The sequence below is a fragment of the Lynx canadensis genome, chromosome E2 (assembly GCF_007474595.2).
Source record: "Lynx canadensis isolate LIC74 chromosome E2, mLynCan4.pri.v2, whole genome shotgun sequence".
Taxonomy (NCBI): domain Eukaryota; kingdom Metazoa; phylum Chordata; class Mammalia; order Carnivora; family Felidae; genus Lynx; species Lynx canadensis.
The window spans coordinates 41807923-41826944 of NC_044317.1; the positions used below are offsets into that span (position 1 = coordinate 41807923).

The 19022-nt window shown below is 44.3% G+C and overlaps 1 protein-coding gene across 1 annotated transcript in view; it reads left to right on the forward strand.

Moving 5' to 3' along the window:
* GPATCH1 (G-patch domain containing 1) overlaps window positions 1-19022 on the forward strand; it is a 39641-nt gene that overhangs the window by 1022 nt on the left and 19597 nt on the right. The window contains 10 exon segments of the mRNA XM_030298710.1: window positions 4274-4290; window positions 4292-4352; window positions 4355-4408; window positions 6775-6860; window positions 8748-8908; window positions 9560-9657; window positions 11754-11812; window positions 12175-12417; window positions 13330-13477; window positions 17222-17301. Of these exon segments, the coding sequence (XP_030154570.1) occupies window positions 4274-4290; window positions 4292-4352; window positions 4355-4408; window positions 6775-6860; window positions 8748-8908; window positions 9560-9657; window positions 11754-11812; window positions 12175-12417; window positions 13330-13477; window positions 17222-17301 (1007 nt within the window).

Sequence of the window (19022 nt, forward strand, 5' to 3'; positions counted from 1 at the left end):
GCATGGTGGGTAGGAGTTACTTGCAGACCTCCTGTTGGTGGGATCTTTTTTTTTTTTTTTCTTAATATATGTATTTTGAGAGAGTTCTAGCGGGGGAGGGGTAGAGAGAGGGAGACAGGGGATCTGAAGCAGGCTCTGCACCGACAGGCTGACAGCAGCAAGCCAATGTGGGGCTCAAACTCAGCAATCCGGAGATCATGACCTGAGCTACCCAGGCGCCCCTGTTGGTGGATCTTATTGCCACCCTGACCGCATCCTGCCAGGTTGGTTGTACTTCTGGGGCGTTTCTACTGAAGACCCTTCCCTACCAGCAGTTATTTAAAAAAATTTTTTTTAACATTTATTTTTGAGAGACAGAGCGAGGCAGAGCACGAGTGGGGAGGGGCAAGAGGGGTGGGAGGACACAGAATCCAAGCAGGCTCCAGGCTCTGAGCTGTCAGCACAGAGCCTGACACAGGGCTCGAACTCAAGGACCTCGAGATCATGACCTGAGGTGAAGTTGGACGCCCAACTGACTGAGCCACCCAGGCGCCCCTCCCTACCAGCAGTTCTAATCATCAGAAACTTTTGCCAGACACTGGCCCTACTTTTACCCTCTGCTTACAAAGACAGAGAAGACTAGTCTCCTGAAAGCTTCTTATGTGCTTAAGACAGCCCTTGCATTTCCTCTAAGTCATCTCCATACTTCACTCACCATCCTCAATCTCTGATATGTTCAGTTTAAAGTCCCTGAAACCCCACATTGTCAGAGCCTTCTCCGAAGTATGGGACCAGAGTGGGGTAGAACAGGGCTACCATTAGTGTGTCCTTCATTCGAGACGGTAGTTTTTTAATACAACCTAAGGTCACAGTAGCTTATTGGCAGACGTATCACCCCATGATCTCAAAGAATTTGTTGACAGAGATCCTGTATTGGAGGAGTTCAGATCTAGTTGAGCACAAAGTACAAGGTTTGCAAGTGCTAAATTATATGATATAGACAGGAAACAACCTTCCAGCTAGCAGGAAACCTGAGAGGGCCAGATGGATTCCTTTTAAAACTGGTTCGGGTTAGCTATGCAGAAAGAGGACAGGGTTCGACCTGCATGGGTGGAGGTTATTACCGCCATGTTGGGCAGCTGTTATGCATTTTCTGTATTTCTCATCTCACACTTGTTTCCTTGTGAGTGACATATTGTAAGCATCAACTATTGACCTACATTTTTCCAGTTCTTCCTCTTTGATGATGCACAGAATCTGAAATGAAGCCCAATGGCCAACCCTGCTTTTGAAATGAAAGGAAGGGATATTTGATTGTAGATCTCCCCCCGCCCCCACCCATGTCTAAAAGCACTCTTTAACTTCTCACTATTAGAAGTTTTGAAGATTGAGTCATTGTTTCCCAAGCACTTTGAAGTTTAAATGCACTCAGTACATTTTACAGTATAGCTACTAGACCAATAATCACTTTACTTCCTGCTTGAAGTTTTAGTGACAGGTTAGACAAACATTGGTAGAGGAAGGACTCCAGTACTTAATTAAAGTTGCTGGCCCTGATGGAAAAGTTTCTGGTTAAGAGATAGTGGCCAAACTGTCACACACAGACCCACAGGGACATAGGCCCTCTGGCCTGGAAGGAAGGGGCACCAGAACTTACTTACCCTCATTAGATACTTCTACTTGGTTCTGGATCATCTCTGGCTCATCCTGTACCCAGATTAAGTTAGGGGCGATTTTCCTCCTTGATGCTATGACTTTCCCACTTAAGACTCTCTGTGGCTCCCATCACCATAGGGCATACCACAGACCCTGAAGCACTGAGGCAAGGCCCTTTGCACTATCTGCCCTTCTAGTTCCATCTTCTGCCCCTTCCCTTACCTCTAGTCAGTCTAGACTACTTTTTCAGACTTACGATTTATTGATTGAGGCAATGCCTCTGTTGGGAATATGTCTCTGTCAGCAGCTATCAGATTGTGTTCATGCTGAGGGTGACTGTGATGTTGTGGTCCTTGTACATTGTCAGAAGAGTTCTTATATATTCATCTCTCCTCTGTGTGGCTCTGAGTGCCCTGGAAACAGGGACAGAGTGTGTCTAGTTTTCCACACCCGGGTCTAGTACAGGGTTGCTTCCATGGTGAGGGATAGTATGGCTGGTATCCCTGGCTTGGAGGCAGAGTTGAAATCTGATTTCAGCTTTGTGTTTATGAGCCGTGGACTTTAGGGTTGTTACTTAATCAGAGCATGCTTATCAGTTATGAAGAAGGAGATAATATGTGTGAAAAGAAGGGCTGCGTTGTTATTAGTAGCACTAATTACAAGAGGGCCTGGCCACAGCGCCACCTCCTCCCCGGAGTTTTCTCCTGATGTGATTAGAGGTGGCGCCTCCCCTCAGGAGCCCTGTGGGACCCAGCTGGCCATGCTGGTTGGCCCTCATTATCTGCCGCCACAGGTTCCACTTAGCTGTCTGCTGATCTTATCTCCCCTTCCAGATAAGAGCACCTTGGGAACAGAGCAAGAATGGCACCTTGCGTTGGCAGGGTGTGCCCTCTCTCACCTTAACCCAGTAGTTCTCGATCGGGGATGATGTTGCCCCTCAGCGGATGTTGGCCGTGCTGGGTGGGAGAGCAATGCTTACTGGCATCTGCTGGATGCTGCTAAATCCTACAGTGCACAGGACCGTCCACGGCACAGATCTATCCTGTACAAACTGCCAATAGTGCCGAAGTTGAAACCCCACCTTAGCCAAGAATCGTGCCGGGTGCACACGTAGTAGTGGGTTGTGTGTGATGCATCTCCAAACACTGGAAATCTTGGATCATGGGACCTGAGTTGTAATTCAGTTCCTTAGAGTGAAATGAAATTGTAGCTGATATTAGCTAACCAAGCTTCGCTGTGACCAAACACTGTGCTCAGCTCTCTGCCTGTGGTGGGTCATCCTTAGCACCAGCCTACCAGATAGGTTCTGTTCATTGCCCTACCTTTACGTCGTGGAGGCTGAGGTGTGGAGAGACCAAGTAACTTGCCCAAGTTCACAAGTAGCAAGGGTAGGGGGATTTGAACCTGGATGTCTTGATCTTCCAAAACCTCAACTCTTGAATGCCCTGCCATGGGTTATACTCCAGAAATGATGTAAAGGCATCACAAGCTACTAGTAAGAATGTAGGACTATGAGGCTAGAAGTTTCCTCTGCTTTTTGTTCCATCTTCCAGAAGTAGTCACTGGCTTAATTATTGAAATAACAGGGACAACATGGGCTTATTACTGTACATAATAATAATAATAATAATAATAATGGCAGCCAGTATTTTAAGTGCTTACTGTGTACCTCTCTTCTTGCTAAGCACTTTATAGGCATTATCTTATTCACTTTGCATAACAACTCTATGAAATGGATATTACTATTCGTGTCACCCCCCATTTTACAGATGAGGAAATCAAGGCATAGAGAAGTCAAGATGACTGAGGTCCTGGTCCTGGTAAAGATGGGGTGAAAGCGTTGTGACCCTCAACTCTGTGCCTTTAACTACCATATAACTTGCTTTCTGTGTTGAATGGTTGAAAGTAACTTGATGGTTACTTTTTATTTTAAATAGATTCAGAATTCTGAATCACAGTGGATAAAATTAACCAGTAATTTGTGACACAGCACCTGAAAGTGTAAACCTAAGGAATTTTGAGACTTTATTAAGCTCCTTTCCACTATGTGATGTAGCAAGCCAGCCTTTTCAGCAGAGCAGGAAATGATTAATTTGAAAGAACAATAACTATGGAATCAGGAGATTGCCAGAAATAAGGACACATTTAGGATTTGGGGAGAATGGGCAACACCAAAGGACAAACTCTGGGCTTGGGATGCTGTGAAGTTCTAGAAGAGATACAGAAGTGTTCCTTGTGTCGTGACCTTCTCATGCCCTGTGCCAGCCCCGCGACCTGCCTCTGGAATTGCCAGTAGAAGTTTATCTCCACTATTGGAACCCCCCCCCCCCGCCATGTAATTCAGTTTATGTGATGGACTTTAGTGGGAATCAGGCCATTGGTGCCAAAACGTGTGTCTAACAGAAATAAGAAATATCGATAATTGCCTTAGAACTATAAAGAAGCTTCATACAGTGTATTACTTTACAACCTATATAAGCTAGTAAAGCCTGGGAATAAAAAAAAAAAACTTAATTAAACTTGTTACACTTGAAATTACAAGAAGTAAACAATTCAGCATGTTTAAGAAATGACAGTTTCCCTAAATTTTTTTCTAATCCCGCACCCGCTTCTCTCTCATCAAAATACTTTTTTCCAGGTGAAAGACCAAAAAAACCCAATTCCTCTTCAGGATCAGACTGTCAGAGACGAAAAAGGAAGGTATAAACGGTTTCATGGGCCTTTAGCGGAGGTTTCTCTGCTGGGTACTTCAACACTGTTGGCTCGAAAGAAGGTAAGATTTTCCTACGTGTAGCTATCATTTCATATCATATCACTGAACTATCATAAGATTCTCCTCCTCTTCCACCTCTCCCTTTTTAAAAAAACTTCTTTAAACACTTTAATACACACACTGTAGCCTTTTGTGTTCTTTCAAGATTTGGCATGTTTTCAGAGTCCGCTGGTATGTTGTTCATTGGTTACAACCTGAGAGTGAAAGTTTTCTTTCACTTAAAGAAAAGAAGAAAAGATATATTCTCGCCAGATGGTTAAGTGACGATAATGACTTCCGTTTTATACCATCGCATCTTGCCACACACAAAATGCTGTCATAACATTCCCTCAGGTAACCATTGTCTCCCGCGTCTCGTGACTGAGGAAGGCAGGTGTCATAGTTGCTTTGTAGTGAGGCCCTGAGGGTCAGAGTCGCTCTCTCCTGGCACTGGGGACCCACAGCATGCTTGTCAGTCTATGCTCTCAACCTGAAGAAAATCAGTTAAAAATTTCATGTTATGCAATATAATGGATTCTGCATTGTTTAAAGTCATGTATGTTTTTAAATGTTTTCACACAGAAACGGAATGGACTTTTATGTGCCAGATAGGAAGGGAAGAAGAACTGAGTAACTCATGTAGCAATTGTTGAGAACAAATGGGACACGTTTCTATATATACACAATAACTTGTATGAAACAATAGTAAAATAAAGATGAGAAAAGCCATGTAAGGAAAAATAGTTGGGGTAAATAAGATAGTTTAAAGTTCAATATCCAGAATGTGTAAAGAGCAGTTCAATGAGCAAATGACCAAAGTATCTGAACAGTTTACTCCAGAGGAGATAGAATGCTGTATTTAATATTCAGCTTTGTTACTAAGAAAGGCAAAGTAAGGTAACCAAGGCACTATGAAATTAGCACACTTTATTAAATGTTTAAAGTGGCAGTAGGGTTGGTGAAGAAAGAAGTACACTAATACGTTGCTGATTGTTGCGATTATAGCTGTGCCGTGTACTGTAATAGACCAGCTCAAACGATTGTCAGGAAGACTGTGATACGTTCATACCCTGGAGTATCTCTTTACCATTAGAAGGACTATACAGAAATCGGGCAAGACTATAGAAATCCAAAGTGGAGGAAGGCAGTGGCCTAGGAGAGCTGATCCTCACTCCCGGTACCTGGGGGTATCTCCCAGGGCCTGCCCAGAAACCTGCTCCACCCACTGACCAAGAGTAGATCTGCCCCATACTCCTTAGGTCCATAGGACTCTTGTAGGAAATCAGAAAGGAGGTTGTCCCTCTCAGAGAAAACTACAAAGTATATCGCAGAGGGTTTACAGATACATTTGACATCCAGGCCATTCTCATCGTATAGGCATGGTACATGCTTGGTAACTATGGACAGGGGAACCAGCGTGGTGGTTATAGGACCCAGGGGTTTGATGGAATTGGGGTGGTTATGGGCATTACCTGTCCTTAGACATGGCCAGGTTGGAGTCCTTGGGCCAGGGCAACCCTGAATTGCCTGCACTGCTTCTGTGACTCGGTGCCAGGCACCCTTCCACAGCTGACTCATGCCCTTGATGTTATGTCTTCATATGTTAACAAGTTGGGTCTGTTGCTGTCCCCTTGGTCTCAGAGTGGGTCCTGCCTTTTAAGGTGACCTTGCATCTTTGGTTCACATCTACTTGGAAAAAGAATGTCACTTTCTTCTCTCTCTCTCTTATTTGAAAAAAAATTTTTTAATGTTTATTTATTTTTGAGAGAGAGAGAGTGAGACAGAGAGTGAGCGGGGGAGGAGCAGAGAGAGAGAGGGAGACACAGAATCGGAAGCAAGCTCCAGGCTCTGAGCTGTCAGCACAGAGCCTGATGCAGGGCTCGAACCACAAACCGTGAGAACATGACTGGAGCTGAAGTCGGATGCCTAACGACTGAGCCACCCAGGCGCCCCTCTCTCTCTCTTTTTTTTTTAGAGAGAGAATGAGGGAGTTGGGGAGGGGCAGAGAGAGAGGGAGAGAGAATCTTAAGCAGGCTGCATGCCCAACGCAGAGCCCAACTCTGGGCTTGATTTCACAATCGTGAGATCATAATTTGAGCTGAAATCAAGAGTCAGATGCTTAGCCAACTGAGCCACCTATGCACCCCATCTCCACTTTTACTGGTCCTAGATTCTTAGGAGGAAACCTATCCACTGAGTTCTGCCAAGAGATGTGAGCATTAATAAAGTTATGTTGTATAATTATCTCTACATGAGCAGTGAGATAGGAAGTAGCTAAGGGTTTGTAGGTACAGGGTTTTCAAGTACATAATTGCATTATTTAATTATTTAGTAATAAACCAACATACCATCTATTATCACAATATTCTAAACGCTTTTCTTTCAAGGATGGACACCCTCTTCCTTCGTGTCTTCACGACAGAACAGAGCAGACAAATCTGTTCTTGGTCCCGAAGACTTCATGGATGAAGAGGTGGGTGTGCAGAACCGGAATTGCCTGTTAGCCAGTGGGATGCGTGCAGGCACCTTAGTCTCCCCAGAGGGTTCAGTGTACGAAGGCTTCTTGTGAGGCTTTATCTTTTAGGAGTTTGGACTAGAGTGCTCTGTACCTCAATGCATTCTGTTCATTGGAGTAGCATCTATGCTGGGGCCGTTTCTAAGTTAAGGGTGGAGAGGAAAGTCGTTCATAGGCAAATTTCCTTGAAGAGGCCCCAGTTTTGCCCCAAAAGTGCAGTATCCACGGAGCTGAGTCCACAGCCTCCGACAGTAACTTTGTGCACACTACCGTTTAAGGAACGGTGAGCGACTAGACCAGTTAGGAGTCAAAGGGAGCCCTGTGCAGGCACCTGGGTACCTCATTAACACAACGATGACTGTGCACTTCTTAGGGTAAATGGGAGCTGGAGAGGGGGGGGCTTGTCCTAGGGCCTACAGGGTGTGCTCCATATTTTTTTAAAAAATGTTATTTGTTTTATTTTGAGAGAGAGATACAGCATGAGCAAGGGAGGGACAGAGAGAGGGGGAGGCAGAGAATCCCAAACAGGCTTTGCATTGCCAGCGCAGAACCTGATGCGGGGCTCGAACTCCCCGGCCGGGAGATCATGACCTGAGCCAACAGCAAGAGTCGGAAGCTTAACCAACTGAGTCACCCAGGAACCCCATGCTCCATTTTGCTTTAAAATTAAACCTCTGTTTCCTTAAAACCTAGTCATGGATTCATTTGTGATAAAGAAGAAATAGAACACTATATTCACATCCTTTAGGTTGCAGGTAAGAGGCAAGGGGAGGTCCCCTTCCTATTTGACTAGCATAATCTATATGGAAACATGACTCATGGAACAAGAAGCCTAGATGTCAGCGAGGCCCCGCGTCCTCTCTTCTCAGCCATCTTCTGCATGTCAGCTTGTCCTTACATCAACTCTCCTTGTGGTCCCAAGGTGGCTACAGTAGCTCCAGATGGTGCATCCAGGATCACATCACCTAGTGGAAGGAGGACTTTTCTTTGGTATCTTTTCTTGAGAGCAAGGAAACCATTCCCATAAGTCCTACCGGGGATTTTACCTCACGTGTGCTGGGGCAGATTGTTTTACGTGCTCATTCTTAAAGCCATCCTTGGCAGTGGAAGTGGGATCAAAGGACTGGCTTAGATAAGATACGAACCCCTATTGCCTAACTCTCCCCGGGCCCCAGCATACGCACCAGGACACCACTGCAGGAGTGCATGGTGGCACCGAGGGGGGCCGGTGTCTGCACAGCTTCAGGGCTCTGTGAGGAAAGAGGGAGGGCATAGGCTATCGGAAAGGCAGCCAACAGGAAATGCAGAAACACTTAAGGTAGCACGTACATGCTCAGGAATGCTTGCTGACTGTGACTCTGAGATTTGCCCCCTGCACTCTGACCTTTGAAATATTGTCTGAGGCAACAGTTACTTTCCGTAGAAGTAATTATTGGATTTTAATTACTTCTTATCTTCCTAGCTTGGCTGTGCCTCTTGTGGCCTCACTGAGTGGCCGTCATCATGCCCTGTCCTCAGCTACCGGCCTTAGCTTTTGTGAGGATCCTAAAGGCAGATATAAAGTCAGCTGCTCCACTGATGCCTAATTTGGTTGTGTAGTTTTTTTGTTTGTTTTTTAAAGTTTTTACGTATTCATTTATTTAAGTAATCTCTGTACCCAACATGGGGCTCAAACTCACAACCCCAGATCAGAGTTGCATGCTTTTCTGACTGAGCAAGGCAGGCATCCCATCAGTTGTGTGGTTTTAACTTTTTTTTTTTTTTAAGAAATAAAGCTACGTGATGTATTATGGTTAATCACTTACCAAATAATGTAAGTAATTCTGTTTGAATTTTCTTTTAAAGGATCTTAGTGAATTTGGGATAGCACCTAAAGCAATTGTCACCACGGATGATTTTGCTTCCAAAACCAAAGATAGAATACGAGAAAAGGCCAGGCAGTTAGCAGCTGCTACTGCCCCCATTCCTGGAGCTACTCTGCTTGATGACCTCATAACACCAGCAAAGTGAGAAGAATTTTGTTCTAACTTTTGTGATCTTGGCATCTGCTTTGCATATACATAATGATCTTAATTACAGATAGTTTGGTTGCAAGTAGGAAAAGCCTAGCTTGAGTGCAAAAGGGGGTTTTGCCAAAAGGATCTTGTGCTTTTATTGCATGGCGTATTCTAGAGCTCCAGTGACCAGCTCTGCTGCTGGGGCTGGTGGAGGCTGGTGAGCTGTTAGGAACTCGGGTGCCTTCCCTCCCACCCTCCCTCAGAAGCCTCAAGGGCTCTCTCCGGTCTGCCTCATTCTTCCCTCTCTTTCTGCATATCTCCTTGTTCTGTTCCTGGGTGTGTGGCCTGATGTGGCAGCCTCAGACTCATGGTTTCTTGGGCCCCAGGCTTGACAAGGACCATTTAGAGCCCCCAGGTGTCCATTCCAAAGGCCCAGCAGAGAGCACACGGATGGACTTCCCCAGGTTCGGTGTGCACCCACGTCCAGTGAGCTGTGGCCAGAACGGCAGGTCCATGTGGTTCTGATGTGCATGGGGGTGGGCTGTGTTTCAGGGCTCAGGCACAAGTGTGTGAGCTGGACAGGGACTCAAAGACTGCTGATTTCTTAGTATCCTCCAGTATTATAAAAGGAAGTTCACGTTCAATGCCTTGATATCCTAGATTATCTATTGGTTTTGAATTGCTAAGAAAAATGGGCTGGAAGGAAGGACAAGGAATTGGCCCTCGAGTAAAGAGAAGACCTCGCCGACAAAAACCTGGTATGTATATTGATTGTCATCAATTCTGTAGCACACTTTTTAATGGCTACATGTTTCGGGAAATGAAACTGCCGGGCAAAGTAATATGCAGGTACGGTTGACTCTTTTTTAAAAAAAAAATTTTTTTTAACGTTTATTTATTTTTGAGACAGAGAGAGACAGAGCATGAACGGGGGAGGGGCAGAGAGAGAGGGAGACACAGAATCTGAAACAGGCTCCAGGCTCTGAGCAGTCAGCACAGAGCCCGACGCGGGGCTTGAACTCACGGACCGCGAGATCATGACCTGAGCCGAAGTCAGACACTCAACCGACTGAGCCACCCAGGCGCCCCTACAGTTGACTCTTGAACAATGCTAACCCCGCATGCAGTTGAAAATCCATGTGTAACATTTACTTGTTTATTTTCAAGTACAAATTTTATATATATACTTATATAACATACAGTGTTGTATTTCCACATGTTACTATTGACTTCCTAAAAACTTATCTGCTTAGTAGCCTACTGTTGACCAAGAGCCTCACTGATAACATAAACAGTCAATTAACACAGATTTTATATGTTATAGGTATTAAATACTGTATTCTTACAATAAAGTAAGCTAGAGAAGAGAAATTATTATTGAGGAAATCCTAAGGTAAATATATTCACATTAGCTCTACTATAAAAAGTCTGTGTGTAAATGGACCTTTGCAGTTCAAACCTGTGCTGTTTAAGAGTCAACTGTATTTTTTTTTTAGTTTGAGTACAGTTGACACATAATGTTACATTAGTTTCAGGTGAGCAGCGCAGTGATTGGGCAAGTCCATAGGTTCTGCTGTGCTCACCACAAGAGTAGTGGCCATCTGTCACCATACAGCGCTGTTACAGTACCATTGACTGTATTCCTTGTGCTGTGCCTTTTATCCCTGTGACTTAATGCATTCCAGAACTGGAAGCCTATATCGCCCACTTCCCTTCACCCATTTTACCCATCTCTAAGTCCCCTTCCATCTGGCAGCCATCAGTTTGTTCTCTGCATTTATAGGTCTGATTCTGCTATTTGTTTATTCATTTATTTTTTTTTCTAGATTCCACATATGAGTGAAATTTGTCTTTCTCAGCCAATACTTAGCACAACATCCTCTAGGTTCATCCATGTCACAAATGACATGATCCCATCCTTCTTATGGCTGTGTAATATTCCATGGGATATTTAACTATACCCCATCGTTCTTATCCACTCGTCTATTGATGGATGCTGAGGTTGCTTCTATATCTCGGCTATTGTAAATAATGCTGTAATAAACATAGGGATGTGTGTATCTTTTCAAATTAGTGTTTTTGTTTTTTCCTTTGGATAAATACCGACTAGTAGAATTTTTAGATCATATGGTATTTTTATTTTTAAATTTTTTTAAGTTCATTTATTTTGAGAGAGAGAGAGCGCTGGTGAAGGAGGGGCAGAGAGAGAGAGGGGAGAGCGAGGATCCCAAGCAGGCTCCGCATCGCCAGCACGGAGTCCAATGCGGGGCTTGAATTCACGAATCGGGAGATCATGACCTGAGCGGAGGTTGGACGTTTAACCGACTGAGCCATCCAGGCACCCCTATTTTTAATTTTTTGAGAAACCTCTGTATTGTTTTCCACAGTGGCTCTACCAATTTCCATTCCCAAAAGGTCACCTGTATTTTAAGGCTTTTTGTGTGTCATGCGTAATAGCATGGTACTAGAATTGTACTAGTTTATATTTCTGCTAGCACCATGTGAAACTGTTTCCTACTCTTATCAAAACTGTGTCACAGTTTAATAGGATTCTTTTCCATTTATGTCTTACCCTTGGTCTCCCCAGCCAGAGTACGAACTCTTGGAGGCAGTAATAATTTCCTTTGGGTTCTCTGTGGCCCGGGGACAGTAGTGCTTAGTCACTGAGCACATTATTGACAGAGTGTGGGTGGGGCAGGGGCTGGTGGAAAACAATTCCTGAGTGATCAGTCTCTGACCCTAAAGCCGTAGTACCTTTCATAAGTGCTGTCATGGACTTCTAAAGAATGTCAGCAAGTTAGATTTCCATATTTTTAGCTGCTCATGACTAATGTATTTGACATCTCTTTTATAGATCCTGGAGTAAAAATCTATGGCTGTGCGTTACCCCCTGGAGGCTCTGAAGGATCCGAGGTACTATATGCAAAGGCTGACCTTGAATTTGGTATAGTGACACCTGTTAGTTTATGAACGTGCAATTTTAGGGTCAGAAGAATTTTAGAAATCAGTCAGATCCTATTACGGTGAAATACCCCTACCCTGAAACTGTCTTCATGTCAGAGAATGTATTCAGCAACATGCCCTCACCATACATGTCCAAGGTCTGTTCAGATTCTTGAGTATCAGGGACTTAATTTAGCGATTTGTAATAGTGGAAATGAAAGTTTGGTCATTGCTCTGTTTGGAAGTAGTCATTTGAAAATAGTATTTTATAGGCTTCCTTTGCACCAGTCAGTGACTCACCTCCATTCTCCTTTTTCCTCGTGGTTAAATAGGATGAAGATGATGACTATGTGCCTGAAAATGTGACCTTTGCACCCAAAGACATCACACCTGTGGATTTCACACCTAAAGATAACGTGCATGGACTGGCTTACAAGGGCCTGGATCCCCACCAAGCATTGTTTGGAACTGCGGGAGAACATTTTAATCTTTTCAGTGGGGGACCTGAGGGAGCCAGCAATCTCCTTGGAGAGATTGGGGTGAATAAAGGAAGAAAATTGGGAATTTCAGGCCAGGTAAAAGTTTCTGTTTCATGAACATGGAACCACTGACAAATGAGAACGCTTTCCATATTATACTATATCTATAGCAGTCATTATTCATTGACTATGCGAAGACTTTGAGGTGGTTATGTTTTCCTTACAGCCTTTTCTGAACACGCTTCAAGCACACCTTCCTGATTTTAATAGGTACTGCTGAGATCCTGTGACCTAATGTTCTTTAAAAAAACATTTTTTTATGTTTATTTATTTTTGAGAGAGAGAGAGAGAGAGAGACAGAGCGTGACCAGGGGAGGGGCAGAGAGAGACACACACACAGAATCTGAAGCAGGCTCCAGACTCTGAGCTGTCAGCACAGAGCCAACGCTGGGCTCGATCCCACAAACCCTGAGATCATGACCTGAGCTGAAATTACGAGTCTGACGCTCAACCAATAACCACCCAGGCATCCCTCCAAATTTTTTTCAAACGAAAAGTAATCCTTGTTGGAGGCCATGTCCACAAAGGTTAGAGGTTCTTACAATAGCTATTTCAATAGTGGTGCCTTGAGATCCTGGTCACCAGCACTGGCCCCAGGCCACAATGACCGGAAGATGAATATTCTGCCTTTCTGCTTTTGGAGGCCCTGTTCTCCTCCCGCACTGATGCTGGGTGTGTTCTCCACACCTTCCTTTGCTAGGCCCCAGACCTGTAGCTGCTGCTAGGCCTGGAGGACAGTCCCAGCACTGGAGGACGGCATTCACTTCCGGTCACTGTTGCCAAGAGGACTTGAGTGTATGTGTTAATCTGGTCTCCTGCTTCCCCTCTCTTTTGGTGATCTTGCAATGCTAATGTGGTCTGTTCAACCACATCCTTAAAGTAGCTTTATTCTTCAGTGGAGACATGCTCTAAAACCTGTCATTGCTGTTTGAAACCTTGTTTTTGAAGGCTTTTGGTGTTGGTGCCCTGGAAGAGGAAGATGATGACATCTATGCCACAGAAACTTTATCCAAATATGACACCATTTTGAAGGATGAGGAGCCTGGAGATGGACTCTACGGCTGGACAGCACCCAGGCAGTATAAAAGTCAGAAAGGTAATTCCATAGACCCTCAACCAATGGTAGGACCAAATGTCAGGGTATCAGGAAGAAGGGATTGCAGAATTGATAACTGCAGTGTCAGCCTCGGTGGAGTTGGGGGGTGGTGGCCAGAGATGGAGGGTGAGAAACAAAGTGGAGAGAAGAGAGGCCCCGTGTGGGGGGTAAGACAGAAGGTAGACCGGGTCGGAGCCAAAGCCAGCTGTCAAGACAAGGCCAAGGTGGGGAGGAGGAAGAGGTCTGGAATCAGGGAAGGAGCGAGTATGTGGACAGGTGCTCGTGCTGCAGGTTAGAGGTGGCACTGGGTCAGAGGGAAGCCCAAGAAACTGGGCAACTGGCCAACATAGACCCAGCAGGTCAGAAGGCCAGGTGCGGGACCTTCGGTGCGGGACCTTCAGCAAGAGGGAGCTTGGTACTGGCACCCAGCCAGTCTCCTCACTTGAGTCCCTGGTTCCTGGGGGGCTCTTGTTGGGCTAGGAGATGGACATGTCTTAACACAACTTAAATTTCAAGTCAGGGTCTGTAGTGACTCAGATCCTGTGGTTCTTTTTTGTTTTATTTGTTGAGAGAGAGAGGGTGCAAGTGAGTGAGGCACAGAGAGAGAAAAAGAGAGAGAGAGAGAGAAAAGTGGGGCTCACCCAGGGCTCATGTTTTACTTGAAGTGGGGTTTGAGCTCACCTGACGTGGGACTCAAACTCATGAACTGTGAGATCTGTGAGATCATGACCTGAGCTGAAGTCAGATGCTTAACAACTGAGCCACCCAGGCACCTTTAGATCCTGTGGTTCTAAGTAATACTTCAGTTTTTCTTTCCAGAAAAGGTGTAGTGCAGGGAGGAGACAGTTTGGAGCAGATGTTAGTAGCATGTGATTTGGAGTCATCTGACTGGATTTGGATCACAGCTGTCTACTGCCCAGCAGTGGGACATGGGGCAAGACTAGTAACCTCTCTGGGCATCATTTGTAAAGTGAGGATCAGATCCGCCCTGAGGGTCATTGTGAGGATTAAGTGGCATAACTCGATGTTTGGCATGGTACCTGCCCAAAGACTGAATAAATAGTACCTACTCTTCTCTGGTTATAATAATAACAAGCACCTAAATGAAGTAAGGAGGTGATTGCTGAGATAAAACAGTCTACAGAGACATTTTTAGATGAAATTTGATCTAATTCCTGTACAACACAGCTGAAACATACATGTTGAAATCTAAATAATCCGAGTATAACTTCCCTAAAGGATGCCTATTTTGCATTTCTGGAAGGAAAAAAAGCAGGCGCAAACCAGTTTTTAGAGGTGGTTAGCTTAACGACTGTGAACACAAATTCTGAGACAGGCTGCCTGGATTCCAGCCCTGGCTCTCCCCCCTTAGTAGCTGTGGCCTCGGGCATCCTTGCCTGGACAGCGGGCATGACTGTGGCATACCCAAGGAGATTTTAACATACATGAAGGGCTTGAGACCTGCCTGGCACACAGCATGCACTCTAAGTGTCAGTGGCCTCTGTCATTATCGCCAAAAAAAGAATCTAGGGTTTTACACAAATGCTGGAAGAGGGTGTGCCCAAATGTTCGTTGATGTCACTTCTTCCTTTTGGTTACCTAGGTTTTCAGAATCTTCTACTAAGACTATGTATTATTTTTATAACTTAAAAAGATGTATGTTAATGTGTTATAATATATTAATATCACAGACTACATTAACATGTTAATTATTGATTATATTGATTATGGCAATGTATTGACATAATACTATATGACTAACATTATCAGAATATATTAATTATATAATGATTGCTAATTTATAATACATATTTAGATCTGTCTCCTGGGTCAGATCTTTGGCTTTTCCTTTATACAACACCTTTGTGCTAATTGAATCCTATCCTTCTCCACATCAAGCCTGAGCTGCTGACTTTCCCCGATCCCCCCAGACTCCCCTTATCCCCTCTCTGCCGTGGCCTCCTCATCTCTCCCACCCCTAGACACAACTTTCTATACTTTTGACCTTAAGGTTTTTCACTGAGTGAATCTAAATTTAGCCAGTCTTCATGGTTGATTTTTTAATTATTCTTATTTGTTTCCATGATCCATACAGCTATAATAAATATTCTATGGCTCTGTCTTGATGCACATTTGCGTTTTATTTCTTCAGAATAAATTCACAGAAGTAAAATTGCTGGGCTTTAAATGAATACAAAATGCCAAGAGTGTGAAAGATGTTTTTTGTTTATTTTAATTTAATTTTAATTCCAGTGTAGTTAACAGACAGTGTAATATTAGTTTCAGGTGTACAATACAGTGACTCAACACTTCCATTCATCACCCAGTGCTCATCGTGACAGGTACACTCCTTAATCCTCATCACCTATTTCACCCACCTCCCCTCTGGTAACAATCAGTTTCTTCTCTGTGATTAAGAATCTGTTTCTTTATTTGTCTCTCTCTCTCTCTCTCTCTCTCTCTCTCTCTCTCTCTCTTTCTCCTTTGCTCATTTGTTTTGTTTCTTAAATTCCACATATGAGTGAAATCCTGGTATTTGTCTTTCTCTGACATATTTCACTTAGCGTAATACTCACTAGCTCCATCTGTGTTGTTGCAAATGGCAAGATTTCATTCTTTTTTATGGTTGAGTAATATTCCCTTGTGTGTATGTAGCACATCTTCTTTATCCACTCATCTACCCGTGGACACTTGGGCTGCTTCCATAATTTGGCTATTGTGAATAATGCTGCTATAAACATAGGGGTGCCAAGAGTGTCAAAGTTAATCTCAAATTATCCCATAGAATTTTAGGAACTTCAGAAGCTGGCACAAAAGTTCAACATGAGTTGAAGTGCAAGGACTGATTTTGGTGGGGAGGATAGTTATAGGGCTGTGCTGCCTTGTAAGTGGCTGAAGACTTAGGTCCCACCTGCCCCAGGGCGGCTATGTCTACTTCAGGACCACACAGCCCCTGTGTAAGTGCTCATGGTGGTCATGCACAAGGAGCTTTCGGCTACAGAAAATGCATTTTGTGTATACGGATTTTTGCCATAACTACTATGCTCAGGAAATCCCTGAGAATCAGAGAGCCCCTGTCTGTGAGGTTGTCTCCACAACCAGTGGCCAATCCCTGGCTCCCAGTCCGAGGGCATCGGTCATTCTGTTTTCTGAGTGATCTTTATCTCTTCTTAGAATTTCGTTTGAGAAAAAGACAGAAGTACCTTTTAATTTGGACTGAGATTAGATTACAGGCTGGCCTGTTTGCATTGTCTTCTGTGCCTTATTTGGATAGTTGCTAAGGAAACTGGGGAGTAGTCTTCCCCTGGTTCTTCACCTGGTTTTAGAAATGACTCTCTTATTGTCAGGATTTTGCTTTTATCCATACTTATGCTCTTAATGTTTTTTCTTGAGATCTTTTACTCCATAGAGTATACTCTTTGGTACACCTCACCTTAGGTCCTCCTAAGCTAGGCTTTTTATCTAAAAGCAATATTAAGGTACTTGTCTTGGAGAGCCGTGGCCTCACATCTGGGGCAGCCTAATCAACTGAGGGTGCCGCGGGCCTGGCTGCCGGTGGCTGAGTCAACAGAGGTGTGATGGCTTTACGTGCCATTCTTCCCTCCCCTTTACTGCTATCTCTGCAAGATACCATGTATGACTTGTGGTATTTACGTTCTTGGAGATAAAAAAAAACAACTGACGTCTTTTGTCCCATTCTAATCTTCTCTGCTTCCGGAATTAATTGATGACATCATTTTGCAGAATCAGAGAAAGATCTTCGATACATTGGCAAAATTTTGGATGGATTTTCCTTGGCTTCTAAACCCTTATCGTCTAAAAAAGTAAGGAAAAAAATTTTGTTTATTTATTTATTTTATGCTTTAGTACTTAAAATATTCGCTGCTAGGTGACCTGAGTTATTATGTTAACAACTGAAAAGTAAGTGAATTCTGTTTTCAGAAAGCAACAGCATAATTATTAGTGATTGTCCAGGAAAACATATTCTGCATTAGAAATGTCAGTAACCACATTGTATCCAAAATATCTAACTGCTAATCTTTTTTTTAAAGATTTTTTAACATTTATTTTTTTGAGAGAGAGACAGAGTGTTGAGTGGGAGAGGGGCAGAAAGAGAGGGAGACACAGAATCTGAAGCAGGCTCCAGGCTCTGAGCTGTCAGTACAGAGCCCAATGCCGGGCTTAAACCCACGAATCACGAGATCATGTACCTGAGTGGAAGTCGTTGGATACTTAACCAACGGAGCCACCCAGACACCCCTTTTTAATTTTTTTTTAATGTTTATTTCTGAGAGAGAGAGAGAGAGAGACAGAGACAGAGCACAAGCAAGGGAGGGGCAGAGAGAGAGGGAGACAGGAATCTGAACCAGGGTCCAGGTTCTGAGCTGTCAGCACAGAGCCCTATGTGGGGCTTGAATCCATGAACCGTGAAATCATGACCTGAGTCAAGGTCAGATGCTTAACTGTCTGAGCCATCCAGGTACCCCTAAATTGCTAATCTTTAAAAAAAATTTTTTAATGTTTATTTATTTTTGAGGGAAAGAGACAGAGTGTGAGTGGGGGAGGGGCAGAGAGGGAGGGAGACACAGAATCCAAAGCAGGCTCCAGACTCTGAGCTTTCAGCACAGAGCCCGACGCAGAGCTCGAACTCACAAACCACAAGATCGTGACCTGAGCTGAAGTCTGATGCTCAACCGACTGAGCCACCCAGGTGCCCCTAAATTGCTAACTTTTTAAATCCAAGTTTTAAGTAAATGGTTATTTCCATTAAAAAAAGAATTACAGGGGCGCCTGGGTGGCGCAGTCGGTTAAGCGTCCGACTTCAGCCAGGTCATGATCTCGCGGTCCGTGAGTTCAAGCCCCGCGTCGGGCTCTGGGCTGATGGCTCAGAGCCTGGAGCCTGTTTCCGATTCTGTGTCTCCCTCTCTCTCTGCCCCTCCCCCGTTCATGCTCTGTCTCCCTCTGTCCCAAAAAAAATAAATGTTGAAAAAAAAAAAATTAAAAAAAAAAGAATTACATTAGAAACTGGTGGGAAAACAGAATTGGTATAATTCCAAGGGCAATGTAACTTAAGGAAAAGCAGAAAATTTTAAGTCAGAAAAGCCCCCATTGCTGCCTCCTCCTGAGTGCAGGGAAGAGTGTTTGTTGGCTGGTGTGGACAGGGTTCCTCGAACTCCTTGTCTGGGCAAGCAGAAGGAAGAGAGGCTGCGTGCATGCAGGTCAGGTCCCATGGAGAACTCCACATGCCTTTCCAGATAGTCCTGTTTTTTTGTGAGGTCATTGTGCAGCTTGGGCCGAGTGGTAATTTGTCTCTGACCCCCATCGGAGCCACGTGCCCACAGGCAGGCATCACTGGGTGATGGTGCTGGCAGCTCAGGTGAGGCTCCAGGCCATTCGCCTTGTTGGCATCCCTTTTTTAGATTGTTCCATCCTTTAATTTACTCTCTGTTTTTGTATTCAGCAAACGTCTGTTAAGTACCTCTGTGGCTTGGCCCGTGGTTCTTCAGAAGAGGGGAGGCCAGGGGCAGTGCCGCCTGAAACACCA